The following is a 16,380-nucleotide window of genomic DNA, read 5'->3' on the forward strand; positions in this document are numbered from 1 at the left end:
CAACAGTATATCAGAGACACACAGGGCAAATATCCATTCAACCAAGTACTAGATGAAACAGGTATGTATTGATACATCGCCAAAAAACCATGAGATAGGACAGGGGTGTCCAAACCTTCTGCCAGGAGGGCCACATTCTCTCTCTGACATCCTGTTGAGGGCCTGGGGAAAAAAAAAGAATTAATTTACATTTCAAATTTGAATAAATTTACATAAACGAATATATTAGAGATGGAACTTATGTGAATAAATGAAGGTATTATAATAACTCAAGGCCTTGCACAAAGCAAGGCCAGCCTTTCCTTTGTTGCCACTGCTGCATCACAGATATGAAACAGCAAGCTGTGGAGGGAGTCCTTGTCCCACAGCTCACGCGAGAGTTCAAACAGTTGGCTGTCACGCTGAGAGCAGTTGCATCAGGCCAGTGTGGGCTCCAGCAAGTCTCCAGCGGGCCAGAGGCTCATTGGAGACTGGGGGCTCCCTGAGGACTGGATTGGGAGTCCTTGGGGGCTGCAAATGTCCCCAGGGCCGGGGTTTGGGTACCCCTGAGATAGGGAGTAGTTCTCAGTTCACCTGGGAGGGCATTCCAAAGTTGTGGTGCCACCACAGAGAAGGCTTGTCACCAAGCTGCCACCCAAGCCAACCGAAACAAAAAACATGTTGGATTTAAAATTGATTTTGTCCCAAATTACACTAAGCTGGCTTAAATATAAGAACTTAAATTGAATTGGGTATTGGGTGGTGCTGAAAATCTTATGGTTTTATTTGGAGGGAGGGGTTGAGTTTTTTTCAGGCAGGCTACAGAGAGAATTCACTTGGTGGAACAGGGCTGGCTTCCCCATATGTCCCTTTATTTATTTGTTTTACTTTATTTCTAATTATTCATTTTAACTAATTATTTATAGTCTGCCCATCTAGGGGAAATGGCACAATTTCAGTACTTGCCATGTGCAATTTCAGTACTTGCTGTATTCTCAGGAAAGCAGTTCCAGCTTGATGATGTCACTGCTGGCCATGACATCACTTCCAGGTTAATGACACCACTGCTGGTGGGTCCCAGACAGATTGTCATTCCAAAAAGTGGGTCCTGGTGTTAAACATTTGAGAGCCACTGCTCTGCTAGATCAGCTAAGGGATCCCTGTTCTAGAGATCCTGAAAGTTGATTCTTTGGACTCTTGCCTTTGCCAATTAAAAAATAGAAAGAGGAATCTACTAAACACAGCAGGGGAGTGAGAATGCCTCTCAGTTGATAAGCTGCATTCAGAAAGGAGGAAATTTGTTTTGAAAGGGTAACTGGCCAAAATTGCCGATCCTTATTTGCTAAGATGGTATCTGGAAAGCTAAGTTGCATTCCTGCAGTTGCAATGACCAGGTACTATATATCTGCAGAAAAAGAGAATAGTGCAGGAGAGGAGAGGGAACTAGCCAATCACACTCCAATTACAGGTTGGTGTGATGTCAGTTGCTGTGACTTATCTGGAGAGAGCCAATGTGGTGTGAATGAATTAGCTTGGTTCCAGGCAGAGAGAGGTAAAGAGAAAAAAGGGGGATGAGGGTTGGAGGTGTTGGCTTCATAGAAATGTAACTAGACTTGATGCTTTTAGGAAGAGGAGGAGGGAGCAGAAAGAAGAAAGTAAGTAGATAGAAAGGGTGAAGAAGCAGAACTTAGCTTTCTGGCTGACTGAGAAAGTGGGCTGCTGTAACACAGAAAGGCGGAGTGCTCTAGTTGGAAGTTCTGAAATGGAATTCCAAATTGTGACTCCCTAACCAGATCTTTTGTAGGGCTTTCCCCCCCACAGACTAATATGTTCTTTGTTTTCCTGAGACCTGTTAAGGCCTCCTATTGTCTTTTAAAATTACATCTTCTTTTTGGCCTTTTGTTTATTCCCAGTTTCTTAGCATTGGGCTCACTGATCTTTCCAGAGATAATTGGGTTATGTCTGGAGCAGTGTTCCTTTCCATATCTAACAAAAGGTCTTGAGTGCTGTCCTTGTCAAGGGTTTGGTAGCGGAAATGGTTGGTTTGAATCTTGGTTGGTTTGAATCTTGGTTGGTTTTTATTTGCAAAAAACTCTTTGCAAATCAAACACAAACATCTGTGTTTGTGATGTTTGTGTTTGATTTGTAAAGAGTTTTTTCATATCAAGGGTTGATCAAGCACTTTGGTGGGGTCTGGAAGTTATAGCTGCTTTGGGGAAATTGGCATACTGGACTATAAAAGGTCGTTTTTGGAATGAGAGCTGTGGTCTAAACTAGAACTAAAAGCTAAAAATTAAAACTAAACTATAATCTCTGGTAAAGATAAAAACTGATAACAGTAAAAATTGAGAACTAAAACTGGAAACTAAAATAAGTAAACTAAAACCAACAATAGAAAACAAGAACTGCATGCTAGAAACTGAAAACTTGTTTCACCCACAACCTTGGTGGGCTTCCTCAGACACTACAATAACTTCATCAGGCCCTAGAACTCAGCGTTCACCTGTTCTTTTATGGGTTGTCCATATGGCAATAAATTTGGTGAGCTTGTGCAGAGTCCTTGTGATAGTGGCTTCTTAATCCTGCATGATATATAAAAGTACGGGTGCAGCCTATTTATCCACATATTTTTTTATCTGTGGATTTGTCTCAAGGCAAATGGGGTGGGGGGAACTGAAGGTCACACGTACCTTTGCCCTTCGCTGGCATCTCACTCCTTTTCCAGGCAGCCCAAAACACAGCAAAAGGGCTCAGGCAGGGAAATAACCCTGGAGCCATGGAAGAGGCTCCCCTTGCTAAGGAACAGTAAGACTCCTGGAGCACCTGAGCCAGCAAAGAGGCTGAAGAGGGGAGGGGGGGGCAGAAAACCTCTGCAGCCAGAGCATGTGCAACAAGGTGGAGTGCATGTCTGTCTCTCTCTCTCACACTCTCTCACACTCACACACACTCACACAGGCAGCTGTGGTAGCAACAGAGGGGATTGCTTTAAAAAACCCAGGGAGTGTTTGCCGAATTCCCCCCCCCCCCCCCATGGTGCAGGCTTTCTGTGCAAAACAACCCAGCAAGGCTACAATCCTCTCCACACTTTCCTGGGTGTAAGCCCCATTGACTAGAATGAAACAGATTCAAATATGCTGAATACTTGATTTAAAGGTAACACAATGCATTGCCTGTGATCTCATTTTAAAGAGTTGTTTACTCTTGTTTTGTAGGTTTATGGGCGTCTGTATACATCAAGGACAACTGCATGCTCTTACTGAGGTATGGCTACATTAAATAAAAACCAAGCTATTTGTTGTACATGCTTTCCTTGAACTAGTTAGGTGACTTGTAATTATGTTAAGAAGCACTTGTTTACTCAAGGAGTCCAGTACGACTGATGCATGTATTAATTGTAAAGGTTCCATAATATGGCCTCTTGGTCTTAAAGCTTTTAATTCATGATCAGAAACAAATAATGAACCGTGTCGCTATTTGAGCCATCACACTCTGTTTCTGCTGCTGTAAAACTGCAGGGATTTCCTTTTTAATACAGGTCCAACCTATTTATACACGGATTTTTTATACACGGATTTGACTCAACACAAATGGCCCCTGAAAATGAGAGAGAATGTGCTGATCCCTGGAGAAGGGGAAAAATGCATCCCTTTAAAATCAGTTTTAAAAACGGAACAGTCCTTTAACAATAGCCTCCTTAATGAGAGAGAGGGCAGCTGGATGACAATCCATCAGTCCTTTTCTCTCCTGCGGACCCCTCCCTTCCCTCAGCAGATAATTTTGCATTGGTGAAGGGAGAGGCTGAGTGAAGTGCTGATGGATTGTCTTCTTAATGACTCTTAGAGTCAAAAGGTCATCAAGGCTGTTTTCAATCACTGGAGCAAAGAAACTTTGTTTTTTAAATTGATTTGCTATAGTGTGTTTTTTATCCAGTTTTATTATTTATTTTATTTATTAATTTAATTTAATTATTTATTTAATTTATTATTTAGTTTTATCCAGTTTTATTTAGTGTGTGAGTGCTTGGAACTGAACCCAGGGGAATAATTAGTCTCAACCTGTATTGTAGTATACAATATCTTGATTTCACAGACCTTCTTCTGCACATTAGAGAGAGAGAGAGTGCAATTATGGTATTAAATTTAATTTTATTGCATTGGCATCCTTCAGTCTCGGAAGACTATGGTATCGCGCTCTGAATGGTGGTTCTGGAACAGAATGTCCTCTCCAGAGCGCGAAGCCTGGGTAAAGTAGATATGGAGGATAGACTGTTACCCATTCAGCAAATCCCCCCTCTCCACGTCATTGAAATGGTCCAATGGAAAAGCAGAAGCCAATATGGTTGGTTCCAGTGGCATCGCAGGAGTTACCAGAACATGATTGTGTTCAGCCATGAACTGCCTCAGGGACTCTAGCTCTGGATTTTGCCTTGAGGTTGATTCCTGAAACCTTTTCCATAACTGGATGTAGCCGCAAGGCAGTGGAGGTTTGGGATCAGAGTTTTCCTCCTCTCAGATGAGCTGTCTTCCCAGGCTATTGAATCCCATCTACCCGGTGGTTGTTTAGTCGCCTCTTAGCACAAGTACAGCCAAACTGAGGGCCTATTCTTATCCCCCAGCCCCCAAGGGTGATTAAATTAAATTAAATGTATTTAATTTTATACATCACTATGAATATTGGTGTGTGTACTGTTTAAGCACAGGGAAACAGTTGGGTGGTGGAAAGTAACATTTGGTTTTAGAAAGGCAAGAATGGTCACCAACTGGTCTTGGCATGCATGGCTATAATATCTAAATGACATCCTCCTGAAAACTTACTGACTTACTAAAAGTTGAATCATAAAGTCATTTGTAGTTTGGTTCTCTTTCTCCGCATGTCTACTGTAATTGGTGGTTCCTGTAAGAGAAGCAGATTATTTCACATCTGTCTTCCAGAAGTTCAGAGTTGTTTAAGTATAGCTGGACTTGTTCTGCAGAAGCTGCCACAGTTGTATTAACATTGCTGGTTTTTGGGAACCATCTGGGATACGACGACTGGTAATAGGCTACTTAAAGTCTGTGGCTTCCAATAAATTATTTCCACTCCTCTTTTGAGTGAAGTAGAGATTTTAATCTGTGGTAAGTTTTGTTTGTTTTTTTAAATTTAGAACTAGAGTTCAGGGGTGTGATTTTTGTACATTTGTCATAAGATTAACATATTCATCAAGTATATTGTATTAAATGTCTTGGATTTCATATTTGTACTCATGAATGATCAAAGTAAGAACAACTAAAGCAGAAAATGTTACATGTGAATTCTTTTGACATTCTGTACATATGAAGTCAAGGAAGTGTACAAAACTGTAAGAGGGATTTTGAAAACTTTATAGTGCATCTTCTGCCTTTAGGAAGATTGCATGTAGATACATTACAGACTTCTTTTGTACATGTTTGAGCAGAGGGAAATCTATGTACACTGTGAAGATCTGGAGGACATGAGCTCTTGTTTTAAGAAAGTTAAACACATCTGCTTCTTTGCAAAGAACAGGAAATTGGCAGCAATCAACTTTGTTCTGAATTGCTTCCTTCAGAAATTAGTTTTGTTGGGAAAACTCTCCGGATATGGAGTAACCAATATATGTTTCTAAAAGTATAAAAGTAGAATTAATAATTAGACTGTGCGTTCACAGCATAACGCTGGAGGTGTCAATATAGTTAATTCCAGAAAAGTAGCTGCAGTGCTCTGGAACAACATCCCCCCCCCCAAAAAAAAAAACAACACAGGGCAGAGTGACGAATTAGGATAGCAGTTTTCAGCCGCTACTGCAGGATATTGGTGTGCTGCAAATGGTCTGCAAGTGTGCTGTGGGAATTTAGAGGAGAGTCATTTATTAGGAGGGCCATTGGGGGATGTGCAGTGTACCTTGTCCAAAAACCAATGGTGTACTTTGATGATTTTAGAATGTTGTCAATATGTTGTGAGATGAAAATGTTTGAAAATCACTGTCTTTGATGGGAACCACTTGCAACAGACAGCCATATTTTTTTTCTTGTCCCATCTCTCCCCCCCCCCCCCAGCTTTCCAAATGTTTGGAGTTTTTAAACCAAAAGTAGCTGTAGTCTTTGAAGGAAGGAGATGCTAAACCCTTTCCTTTCTAGTTGCTTTCATTCTCAAAATAGGCTTCCCGTACTCTAGCTGCTTTTGCACAATGATACGTGGTTAAACTCCAGTCTGCCTCAGTCATGTTGGAAATGGTTATGTACAGGGGGCTATGCTTTTAACAGCATGCATGCAAGAATGCGAACCTTTCTGCCACATACCTTTCTATACTCTTGTCTCCAGGCATTTTCTCCTATCTGAGCTCAGATTGAAGGGAGGTAAGCTATAGGTAGCTGGAGGTGGTGACTCCCTTCCTCACTTGCCTATTTTACTGTTGATTGGATTTTCCCCTGTCTTTCTGCATGATTGAGGGTGACCTGAATTTAAACACTGATCTGCTGCTGCCATGTGTAGTTTGACACTAGCACAATCTAGGTATCTTATCAAGAAGAATAGAAAACTACAACTATTACTAGTTCTTAAGTACCATGCTGCATTGCACATCAGTCCTCTCTTAGCAGGAAAAGAAATCCAGAAAATGAGGAAGAAAGGATCCTTGTTGATCTGGGTAACATATCCAAGCAGTGCTAAAAGCTTTCCTGTTCTGTAACCTGATAAGAAGGGTTACAATGTGATTGCAATGAGTTTTCTGCCATTTTTTCTGTGTAGCATCCACCTCTGTGCTATTTGTTTATAACACTTTACAGATGTTGCACTTTGAGATGTCTTGGACTGCTCTGATGTGTAAAGTGCTTCCTATATTCTCCAAATCTATGGCTCTGTTTGTCAAAAGTGCTGTTCATGGTGCAAGGAGGGTAGGGTATCATACTGCAGGCATATATGTCAGAAGCGTTTGGAGTAGGAACTCAGAACTTCTGTTTGGATTTTTCTCTCTCAAATCCTGGGGTTAAGTGAACTTTTTGCACAATACCAATTAAATGTTGTTTATATAGCTATATAAACACCACCTCCATGCTCAGAAAAATTGTGCTAGAATGAAGGTGTCTACAGACATATAGGCAGACTAGTTCTCTGGAATAGTCTCACACAGGAAAGTAAAATAGCTTATTGAAGAAGAGGCAGCAGTTTCTGTGGTCATCAATTACAGTTGATTATTTTGAGAAAATATTGCATATTTTGGTAAAACTAAATTGTGAGTAGGAATTTGAGAAGTAAGACAATATGAACTCAATTTTTAACATAGGCTTGTGTTTTGTTTTGTTTTTAAATTGCTTTCTACTAGCACTCATTTATACATTCATCTTTTAGCATGGGGTGGGAAGTTGGAAGGCAGTGTACATTAGAATTTTTTGTGGGAATCCTGTCTTCTTGGCTTTAGCAGAGTCGCTGTACCATGTTCTTTGCTCTGATTTTTGCCTCTCTGGATTTTCCAGATTTCAAAGCACTGTACGGTCTTTGGACTGTGTTTACCTGACTACACTGTTAAATGTCAACTGAGGAAGAAGAGAAGTGTTAAAAACCAAAACTGCATTAATAGAAAGTTGGCTTAAACTGAGTCAGACCATTTGTCCACCTAGCTCAATCAACACTCACTGGCTCTGGCTTTCCAGACTGGTTTCAGACAGGAATTCTACTCTGCCCTATTTGGAGCTGTTAGGGACTGAACCTCGGACTTTCTGCATGGAAAGGAGATGTTCTTCCACTGAGCTATAGCTGATCCTGTCAAAGTCATGCAACTTATAACTTCCATCCTGACTTCTGATTAAGTTTCCAGTTACCATGTAGTAACACTTTCTTCTTATACTCCCTTTGGTGAGGGAGCCAAAGGAAGCTTAGAGCATTCTTGTTTTAGCACAAAAAATGTACATGTTACTCACTTGTGTGGTGTAAACAGTATCTACTGGAATTGTGCTCTTGGCAAATATTTCACATTTTGTACCTGTTTTCCTTAAAGGGTATTAGGTGGTATGTATAGGGATATGAAAAATCTTCTATAAATTGTCATTTCTTCTGCCTCCTTACTGCACTTAAAACTGAATCCAACCTGTATATTTGCGTGGGGTGTATGTGCACACACGCTTTTGTTCCTGCTGCAGTGTTAAACTGAGAAACGTCAGCTGTGCTAGCCTTTTTCCCTCGTATTGATAGTGTTCATTCATTCATTTATTCCTGAGAAGCCAGACTTTCTCAAGTGGTTGTATTCCTTCCCTCCCCCCTTAAATAGTGTCCCAGTTCTTGAAGTGCTGATTTATAGTTAAATGTTGGAGCTTCCATCAGATTGCAACACAGTCCTTTCGGATGTGAACTGACACTGCATTGTTGTCTCATTGGATTGGAGGTGTGGCTTGTAATGTATGTAATCCTCCTCTACTGAATTACCTGGCTACCACTACCTGTTCTAGAGTCCCTCTGCTGTAGTAGTAATAGTTTCAAGGTGAAATTAGGCAATTTAAAGATGTTTCAAGATGAAATGAAATAGCAAGTTTTCTCAATTTCCCTTTTAAGTTTAAAATATGCAGCTTGGCTTGGATGCTTTGCCACTGGTGGGCAGCCTTTGGAATGGTGTTTGGGATGTGAAAATGATAATACTGTTCTATTACCTCCAGAGGTGGTCTTGCCATAGCTTCAATGGGAACAAAGAGATGAAATTGATGTACTGCCTGTCAGTTTTCACTCCTTTTTTTTTTTTTAAAGTCTTCATGCCATTTAAAAGTGGCACTAAAATTCTTACAGGGAAAACAAGTGAATAGGCAAAGTTCTCCCAGCAACACTGTAAACTCTCGTGGGAAATCTAATAAAGAGAGGAGTGACTTTATACTCACCATGGAGCACCAATAATGGCAGTGGGAGGTGCTCTTTACAGGTAGAAGGGGTAGTTGATGGTTGTCTTCCCAGCAGTGGTACTGGCAATGGCTGTAGTCTAGTGAAATAAAGAGAAGTGGGTGAAGTTTCCCCAGAAAAGCTATCCCTCCTGAGGGATGTGAACTTGCATAGCATTGCAACTTGCATAGCATTAACAAAAACTTGCATAGCATTCACAAAAAAGTCACTATTTGTCCTGTGGAAGCGCTTTATGATAGAAGTCATGTTTCAAGAAGCACGCATTTTGGCGTGAAATGTTTTGGCCTGGAAGCTGTCCTCATCAAATGATTCAGACATTCAGTAGTGAAGCCTCTTGAGATTTTAATGCATATTTTATGCAGCTATTTTTAGTAACTGTCAAAGCCTTCTGAGAAACTTGAGCTGAGTTTGGCACTCTGTCTGCCCAAATGGAAGATGTGTTTTTGTTACTGTTATATGTGGAAGATTTTCTTTCTTGTGAGTTCATACATAGACAAAACTGTACGGTTTGCGACATGTCCATTTGTATGTATAAATATGTTTTAAAAATCAAATGAAAGCTATTTTAACTTTACGTAACACTGTCTGAGAAACATTAATCATATTAACTAATACCTTAAACTGGGAGAAATGTTAAAGGAAGGGTTTTTTCCCTTTACAGTGAAACTGTAATGTCTAGGTTATCTGTTTCATCAGCATTTCCATGAGTAGTAGAAGAAGGCCAAAATGTCTGTCTTAGAGGAGCAACTTGGCAAAAGACAGTCCTTGGTAAACTCCACTCCTTTTCACCATGCAGGCAGCAAGGATCAGGCATCAGTTGCTACACAACACATGACATTTTCATTGGATTTGTGCAAATTGAGTCATGACTAAAGATGTCTGGAAGAAAGGAAAGTTATTAAAAGTAATAAGCCACTTTCTTTTGTTCATAAAGAACCTGGAAGTTGAGCTTCCCTGTTTGCTTTTGCACATTACTAAATGGGAAAACTATTACACCTAAAATTAGCTCTGATTTTGCTTGAGGGCCCAATAGCATACAGCAGTGGTTCTTGAACTTTTCCGGCTCGCGCCTCCCCTGATCCTTGTAGCCATTGGCCACGGCTCTCCATTACAACACCTCATCTCAGTTACCCCCAAAATGGGGATGAAGGTGTTATAATTAAGAACATAAGAACATAAGAACAGCCCCACTGGATCAGGCCATAGGCCCATCTAGTCCAGCTTCCTGTATCTCACAGCGGCCCACCAAATGCCCCAGGGAGCACACCAGATAACAAGAGACCTCATCCTGGGGCCCTCCCCTACATCTGGCATTCTGACTTAACCCATTCCTAAAATCAGGAGGTTGCGCATACACATCATGGCTTGTACCCCATAATGGATTTTTGCTCCAGAAACTCGTCCAATCCCCTTTTAAAGGCGTCTAGGCTAGACGACAGCACCACATCCTGTGGCAAGGAATTCCACAGACCGACCACACGCTGAGTAAAGAAATATTTTCTTTTGTCTGTCCTAACCCGCCCAACACTCAATTTGAGTGGATGTCCCCTGGTTCTGGTGTTATGTGAGAGTGTAAAGAGCATCTCCCTATCCACTCTGTCCATCCCCTGCATAATTTTGTATGTCTCAATCATGTCTCCCCTCAAGCGTCTCTTTTCTAGGCTGAAGAGGCCCAAACGCCGTAGCCTTTCCTCATAAGGAAGGTGCCCCAGCCCCGTAATCATCTTAGTCGCTCTCTTTTGCACCTTTTCCATTTCCACTCTGTCTTTTTTGAGATGCGGCGACCAGAACTGGACACAATACTCCAGGTGTGGCCTTACCATCGATTTGTACAACGGCATTATAATACTAGCCATTTTGTTCTCAATACCCTTCCTAATGATCCCAAGCATAGAATTGGCCTTCTTCACTGCCGCCGCACATTGGGTCGACACTTTCATCGACCTGTCCACCACCACCCCAAGATCTCTCTCCTGATCTGTCACAGACAGCTCAGAACCCATCAGCCTATATCTAAAGTTTTGATTTTTTGCCCCAATGTGCATGACTTTACACTTACTGACATTGAAGCGCATCTGCCATTTTGCTGCCCATTCTGCCAGTCTGGAGAGATCCTTCTGGAGCTCCTCACAATCACTTCTGGTCTTTACCACTCGGAAAAGTTTGGTGTCGTCTGCAAACTTAGCCACTTCACTGCTCAACCCTGTCTCCAGGTCATTTATGAAGAGGTTGAAAAGCACAGGTCCCAGGACAGATCCTTGGGGCACACCACTTTTCACCTCTCTCCATTGTGAAAATTGCCCATTGACACCCACTCTCTGCTTCCTGGCCTCCAACCAGTTCTCAATCCACGAGAGGACCTGTCCTCTAATTCCCTGACTGTGGAGTTTTTTCAGTAGCCTTTGGTGAGGGACCGTGTCAGACGCCTTCTGAAAGTCCAGATATATAATGTCCACAGGTTCTCCCGCATCCACATGCCTGCTGACCTTTTCAAAGAATTCTATAAGGTTCGTGAGGCAAGACTTACCCTTACAGAAGCCATGCTGACTCTCCCTCAGCAAGGCCTGTTGGTCTATGTGTTTTGAGATCCTATCTTTGATGAGGCATTCCACCATCTTACCCGGTATGGATGTTAGGCTGACCGGCCTATAGTTTCCCGGGTCCCCCCTCTTTCCCTTTTTAAAAATAGGCGTGACATTTGCTATCCTCCAATCTTCTGGCACCATGGCCGTTTTGAGGGACAAGTTGCATACCTTAGTCAAGAGATCTGCAACTTCATTCTTCACTAGAAACACTAATTATACACTAATTATACACTAGAAACAAGGCTGCCAGCACTCTGAGGCTGTAATCCTAACCACACTTACCTGAGAGTAAGCCCCATTGAACAAAATAGGACTTATGTCTGAGTAGACCTGGTTAGGATTGTGCCCTGAGTTTGTTAGCACACCTGGAGGGTTTTGGAAAGGGAGGGGGGAAGTGATGAATTTGCAGGAGGGGAAGACTTTGTTTTGTGTGTATCTGCTAATTGCAAACTGATGCAAACTGAGACCCAGAGACTGTTTGGCTGGAATCCTAACCCCACTTTCCTGGGAGTAAGTCCCATTGACCACAATAGGACTTACTTCTGAGTAGACCTAGCTAGGATTGTGCCTTTTGTCTTACAATAGCAGACAACTGAGTACCCCCTCCCCCCCCCAAAAGGAGGTAAAAGGGATGGCTGAAAAGGAATGGGGATTTTTTATTTTTAATCAATTTTTGAAGCCATCAAGAGTGGCTTTTTTCTTTTTTGAAGGGGGAAGAAAAAGAGAAAGGTGAGCATCCTTGGTGAAGCTGAAACAGACCCCAAGCCTATATAGGTCTACTCAGAAGTAAGCCCCATTTTAGTCAATGGGGCTTACTCCCAGGAAAGTGTGGAAAGGATTGCAGCCAGACCCAGCAAGATTACAACTCACCCCAAAGTAGATGGGGGCTGCTCACACACTCACACCCAACATAGTGGAAATGGAAAAGGTGCAAAAGAGAGCGACTAAGATGATTACAGGGCTGGGGCACCTTCCTTATGAGGAAAGGCTACGGCGTTTGGGCCTCTTCAGCCTAGAAAAGAGACGCTTGAGGGGGGACATGATTGAGACATACAAAATTATGCAGGGGATGGACAGAGTGGATAGGGAGATGCTCTTTACACTCTCACATAATACCAGAACCAGGGGACATCCACTCAAATTGAGTGTTGGGCGGGTTAGGACAGACAAAAGAAAATATTTCTTTACTCAGCGTGTGGTCGGTCTGTGGAACTCCTTGCCGCAGGATGTGGTGCTGTCGTCTAGCCTAGACGCCTTTAAAAGGGGATTGGACAAGTTTCTGGAGCAAAAATCCATTATGGGGTACAAGCCATGATGTGTATGCGCAACCTCCTGATTTTAGAAATGGGTTAAGTCAGAATGCCAGATGTAGGGGAGGGCCCCAGGATGAGGTCTCTTGTTATCTGGTGTGCTCCCTGGGGCATTTGGTGGGCCGCTGTGAGATACAGGAAGCTGGACTAGATGGGCCTATGGCCTGATCCAGTGGGGCTGTTCTTATGTTCTTATGTTCTTAACATGCAGATGCTACCCCTGTTGCCCCCAGGCAAGACGGAGGAATGCAGGCTGGGGCATTTGGACACCCCCCACTATGCAGGCTGGCTCCTTCCTTCCCAAGCAGCCTTTACCAATCCCAGGATGCCCAGGGCGAGGGGCACACTGGGAAATGTAGTCCTTGGGGCAAGGTTGCACATGGAGAGAGACCCATGATGAGATGCAGCACCTCTGCCTGCCCAGCCAGCCTTCTCTCCCACCTCCCCCCACCATGTTTCACACTGCCCCATCCACCTCATTCTCAGCCTTGAAAAGCAGCAAGTCAGGAGAGTGCAGCTGAGCTCTACTGTGTGGGATTGCATTGCATAACCTATGTGTAATATGCGAAGATAGCTTGTGGAGGCCAGCATTTGTTTTTGTAATTGCAGAAAGTACAACTGCTCCTGTAGAACTCTCATGGACTCTATGAGCTGTGTGTGCATTGTACATCCTAGCTCAGAGAGAGCTCTCCACACAGTGCTATACTCCAGAGGGATCCTGTCAAGAAAATAAGTAAACAAGTCTCTTACCAGCCTTGAATGTTGCTGTAAGTCCTGTTGTGATTGGAGGAACAACTGTTCCTTTGGAGGGCCACACCTTGTTCTTCATGATTAGGGACTGCAGACAATGAGTTTGTCTTCTGCTTTATACTTTTTTCCCCCCTAACAGTTAGAAGAAAAGAGATATCATGGCTCAGTTTGCATAAATACATTGGAGTTTGTGTTCTACAAGGCTATGAATGATCGAGTTTGTACAGGCTCTCTTTGTAGAACCAGCACTGCACTGTTTCTCTACATTGTACAGGGAAAGGCCTATAATAAGTAGTCTGCAGACATGGGGACAGAATAGAAATGCTAGAAAAGAGACACTGATATAATTGTTAGTGTCAAACTAGTAGACCAAGTTCAGTTCTCCACTTAGTCACATTGCTCACAAGGTGATTTTGGGCCAGTCACAATCTCTTGACCTAACCTTCCTTGCTGGTGGTTGTGAGGATAAAGTGGGGGAGGAACAGTGTACACTGGTTCCAGCTTCTTGAATGAAGGGCAAGATATAAATAAGTTGTAGACAAAAAGGATTCGAGCTGTTTGAATCTAGAGCTATAGGAAGACTCTGCTATTCAGATTCCTAATGGATCTTTTACTGTCCTTTTGACCCCATTCTGTCCCATTCTGTGAAGTTTGAGTGTAAATTTGCCCAGTAACTTTTCACAGGTTCATGATGACCCTGATTGAATTTTTAATGTAGATTTCACAAAGGATGAAGGAGCTGAGCCAACCAATTCTCTCAATAGTTCCCCCACCATATTCTTCAGATATAGACTTTTTATTAGAACTTGAATTGAGTTCCTAGCCTTCAGTCCTGAGGTGCCATTGTTGCTGTACTCAACCCCGTTGTAATTGGGGATGGGAATGGAAAATGCTCTGCTTCTTGTAAAGCCACAGTCTCTCCTATACATAATGGGAATGGAGTGGTCGCATAACTTTTATTTTCTCTTCCAAAACTTCACTTTGAAAGTTCCTCCTGATTATATTTTTGGAATACATTGTGATGTCATAACCATGCTCCGGAAAGGCACGAAAACAGATACTTGCTTATAAGTCACAGATAAGACAAGGGCAGGTTATGAGCTCAAAATCCTGGAATTTGCTATGACCCTCGGATAAGTCGGGGATAAAACTTAGAAGGGTGTCTGACTATAATTTTGTCTGATTCTACCCGAGGCCAGATCCTGAAAAAGCCCTTGCACACAGAACCAACAGATGGAAGTGGGAGGGGGGAGCAGATCTCCATACAGACCAGTGCAAAAACAGGGGGAAAGTGTGGGGGAGAGAAGATCTCTGTATAGACATCACAGCAACACCAGTGCAAAAGCCCTTGCACACTCAGAACCAACAAATGAAAGTGGGGGGGGGCAGATCTCTATACAAAAGCAGTACAAAAACAGGGGAAGATGTGGGGGAGGGAAGATCTCTGTAGACATCACAGCAACACCAGTGCAAAAGCCCTTTCACACAAGGGCAAAAGCCCTTGGAGCTTAAGCCTATGCATGTCTACTCAGAAGTAAGTCCCATTATAGTCAATGGGGCTTACTCCCAGGAAAGTGTGGGTACGTCCCTCTTTAAAATGCAGATATACTTTATCATATCTTTACAGTGTAAATAACCAGAACAAAGGCACAAAGGAGGAACACTGAGTGGGAGGAAAAGGGATTGTGATACCCTACCTTCCAAGTTGAAAGCACAAATTGGAGAGATTTCTAATGCAGCCACCGCAGCTACCATGCATTGCTCCTCACTTTCTCCTTAGGCAAGCCTGTCCACGTGGTGCTCTCAGTCCCACACTCCTGCAAGGTCGGGCTTTGCAGCTTACATCCATGCTGGGACTGCAGCCTGTTTCTTTTGTAGAACACAGGAGAGCGCCGAGCTCCATGACTTGCTTGTTTCATGCCTGCAAGTACAGGCTGAAGTCTCTAGCAGCCAAAGCAGCGTGGCAGCAAACGGAGGGGCGCTGCAAGCCAGATGGAAGCTCCTCTGGGCTTCTGATAGCTGCTGCAATACCCCCAAACCGCCCAAGTTCATTAGTGACCCGGGGATAAGATGAAGAGGCAATCCATGCTGGATTTCAAGTCATGAATTTTTCACCTTGTAGGCGAGTATCTGCGGTATATTTCTTCTAAAACAATGTTTATCTTATAATTATATCAGTTAGAACAAGGCCTATTTGGATAGCTGTGTTAGTTAAAATTGTATCCAGTGTTGAGTCTACATATCTGGAATTGTAAAGAGCAATTATAAAACTGGCTCATGTTCCAGTATTCCCAATAGAGTTGATCATTTTTGCAAGGGAGGAGTTGTGGCAGCTGGGTTGTAGAGGTCTAGTTACTTTTCATCCAAGATTCTTGATTATGGGCAGCTATGAGGCTGATGAAAGGAGCAGTAGTTTAACGGGTTCATTTCTTTTGACCCAATATTATTATAATGCTTCTTGGGGAATTTTTTCCAAGATCTTTTAAGTGTTCAGTGTCTAAGGAGATACACACTGTTGTGGTCTCTGTGAGTCTTGCCTTTTTATACTTATAGACTATGTGTGAATCAATAAGGTTAAGTTGCTGCTGTGATGAACAAAGCTTTCTGAAACCAAATGACCAACCCACATGAAATTGGATATTATTATTATTATTATTATTATTATTATTATTATTAACAGTGTTTATATACTGCTTTTCAACAAAAAGTTCACAAAGCGGTTTACAGAGAAAAATCAAATAACTAATGGCTCCCTGTCCTAAAAGGGCTCACAATTTAAAAAGATGTAAAAGAACACCAGCAGGCAGCCATTAGAAAAGACACTGCTGGGTTGAGGAGGACCAGTTACAGTCCCCTTGCTAAATAAGAGGAGCACCCAC

The 16,380-nt window shown here is 42.5% G+C and overlaps 1 protein-coding gene across 2 annotated transcripts in view; it reads left to right on the forward strand.

The window, feature by feature from the left end:
• The window catches only part of TESK2 (testis associated actin remodelling kinase 2), an 82,299-nt gene that overhangs the window by 27,653 nt on the left and 38,266 nt on the right, over nucleotides 1-16,380 (forward strand). For both annotated transcript variants that reach the window (XM_066626194.1, XM_066626193.1), the window contains one exon: nucleotides 3,192-3,240. In XM_066626194.1, coding sequence (XP_066482291.1) covers nucleotides 3,192-3,240 — 49 coding nt within the window. The remainder of the gene's footprint in view (nucleotides 1-3,191; nucleotides 3,241-16,380) is intronic.

The sequence above is a fragment of the Tiliqua scincoides genome, chromosome 4 (genome assembly GCF_035046505.1).
Source record: "Tiliqua scincoides isolate rTilSci1 chromosome 4, rTilSci1.hap2, whole genome shotgun sequence".
NCBI classification, from domain to species: Eukaryota; Metazoa; Chordata; class Lepidosauria; order Squamata; family Scincidae; genus Tiliqua; species Tiliqua scincoides.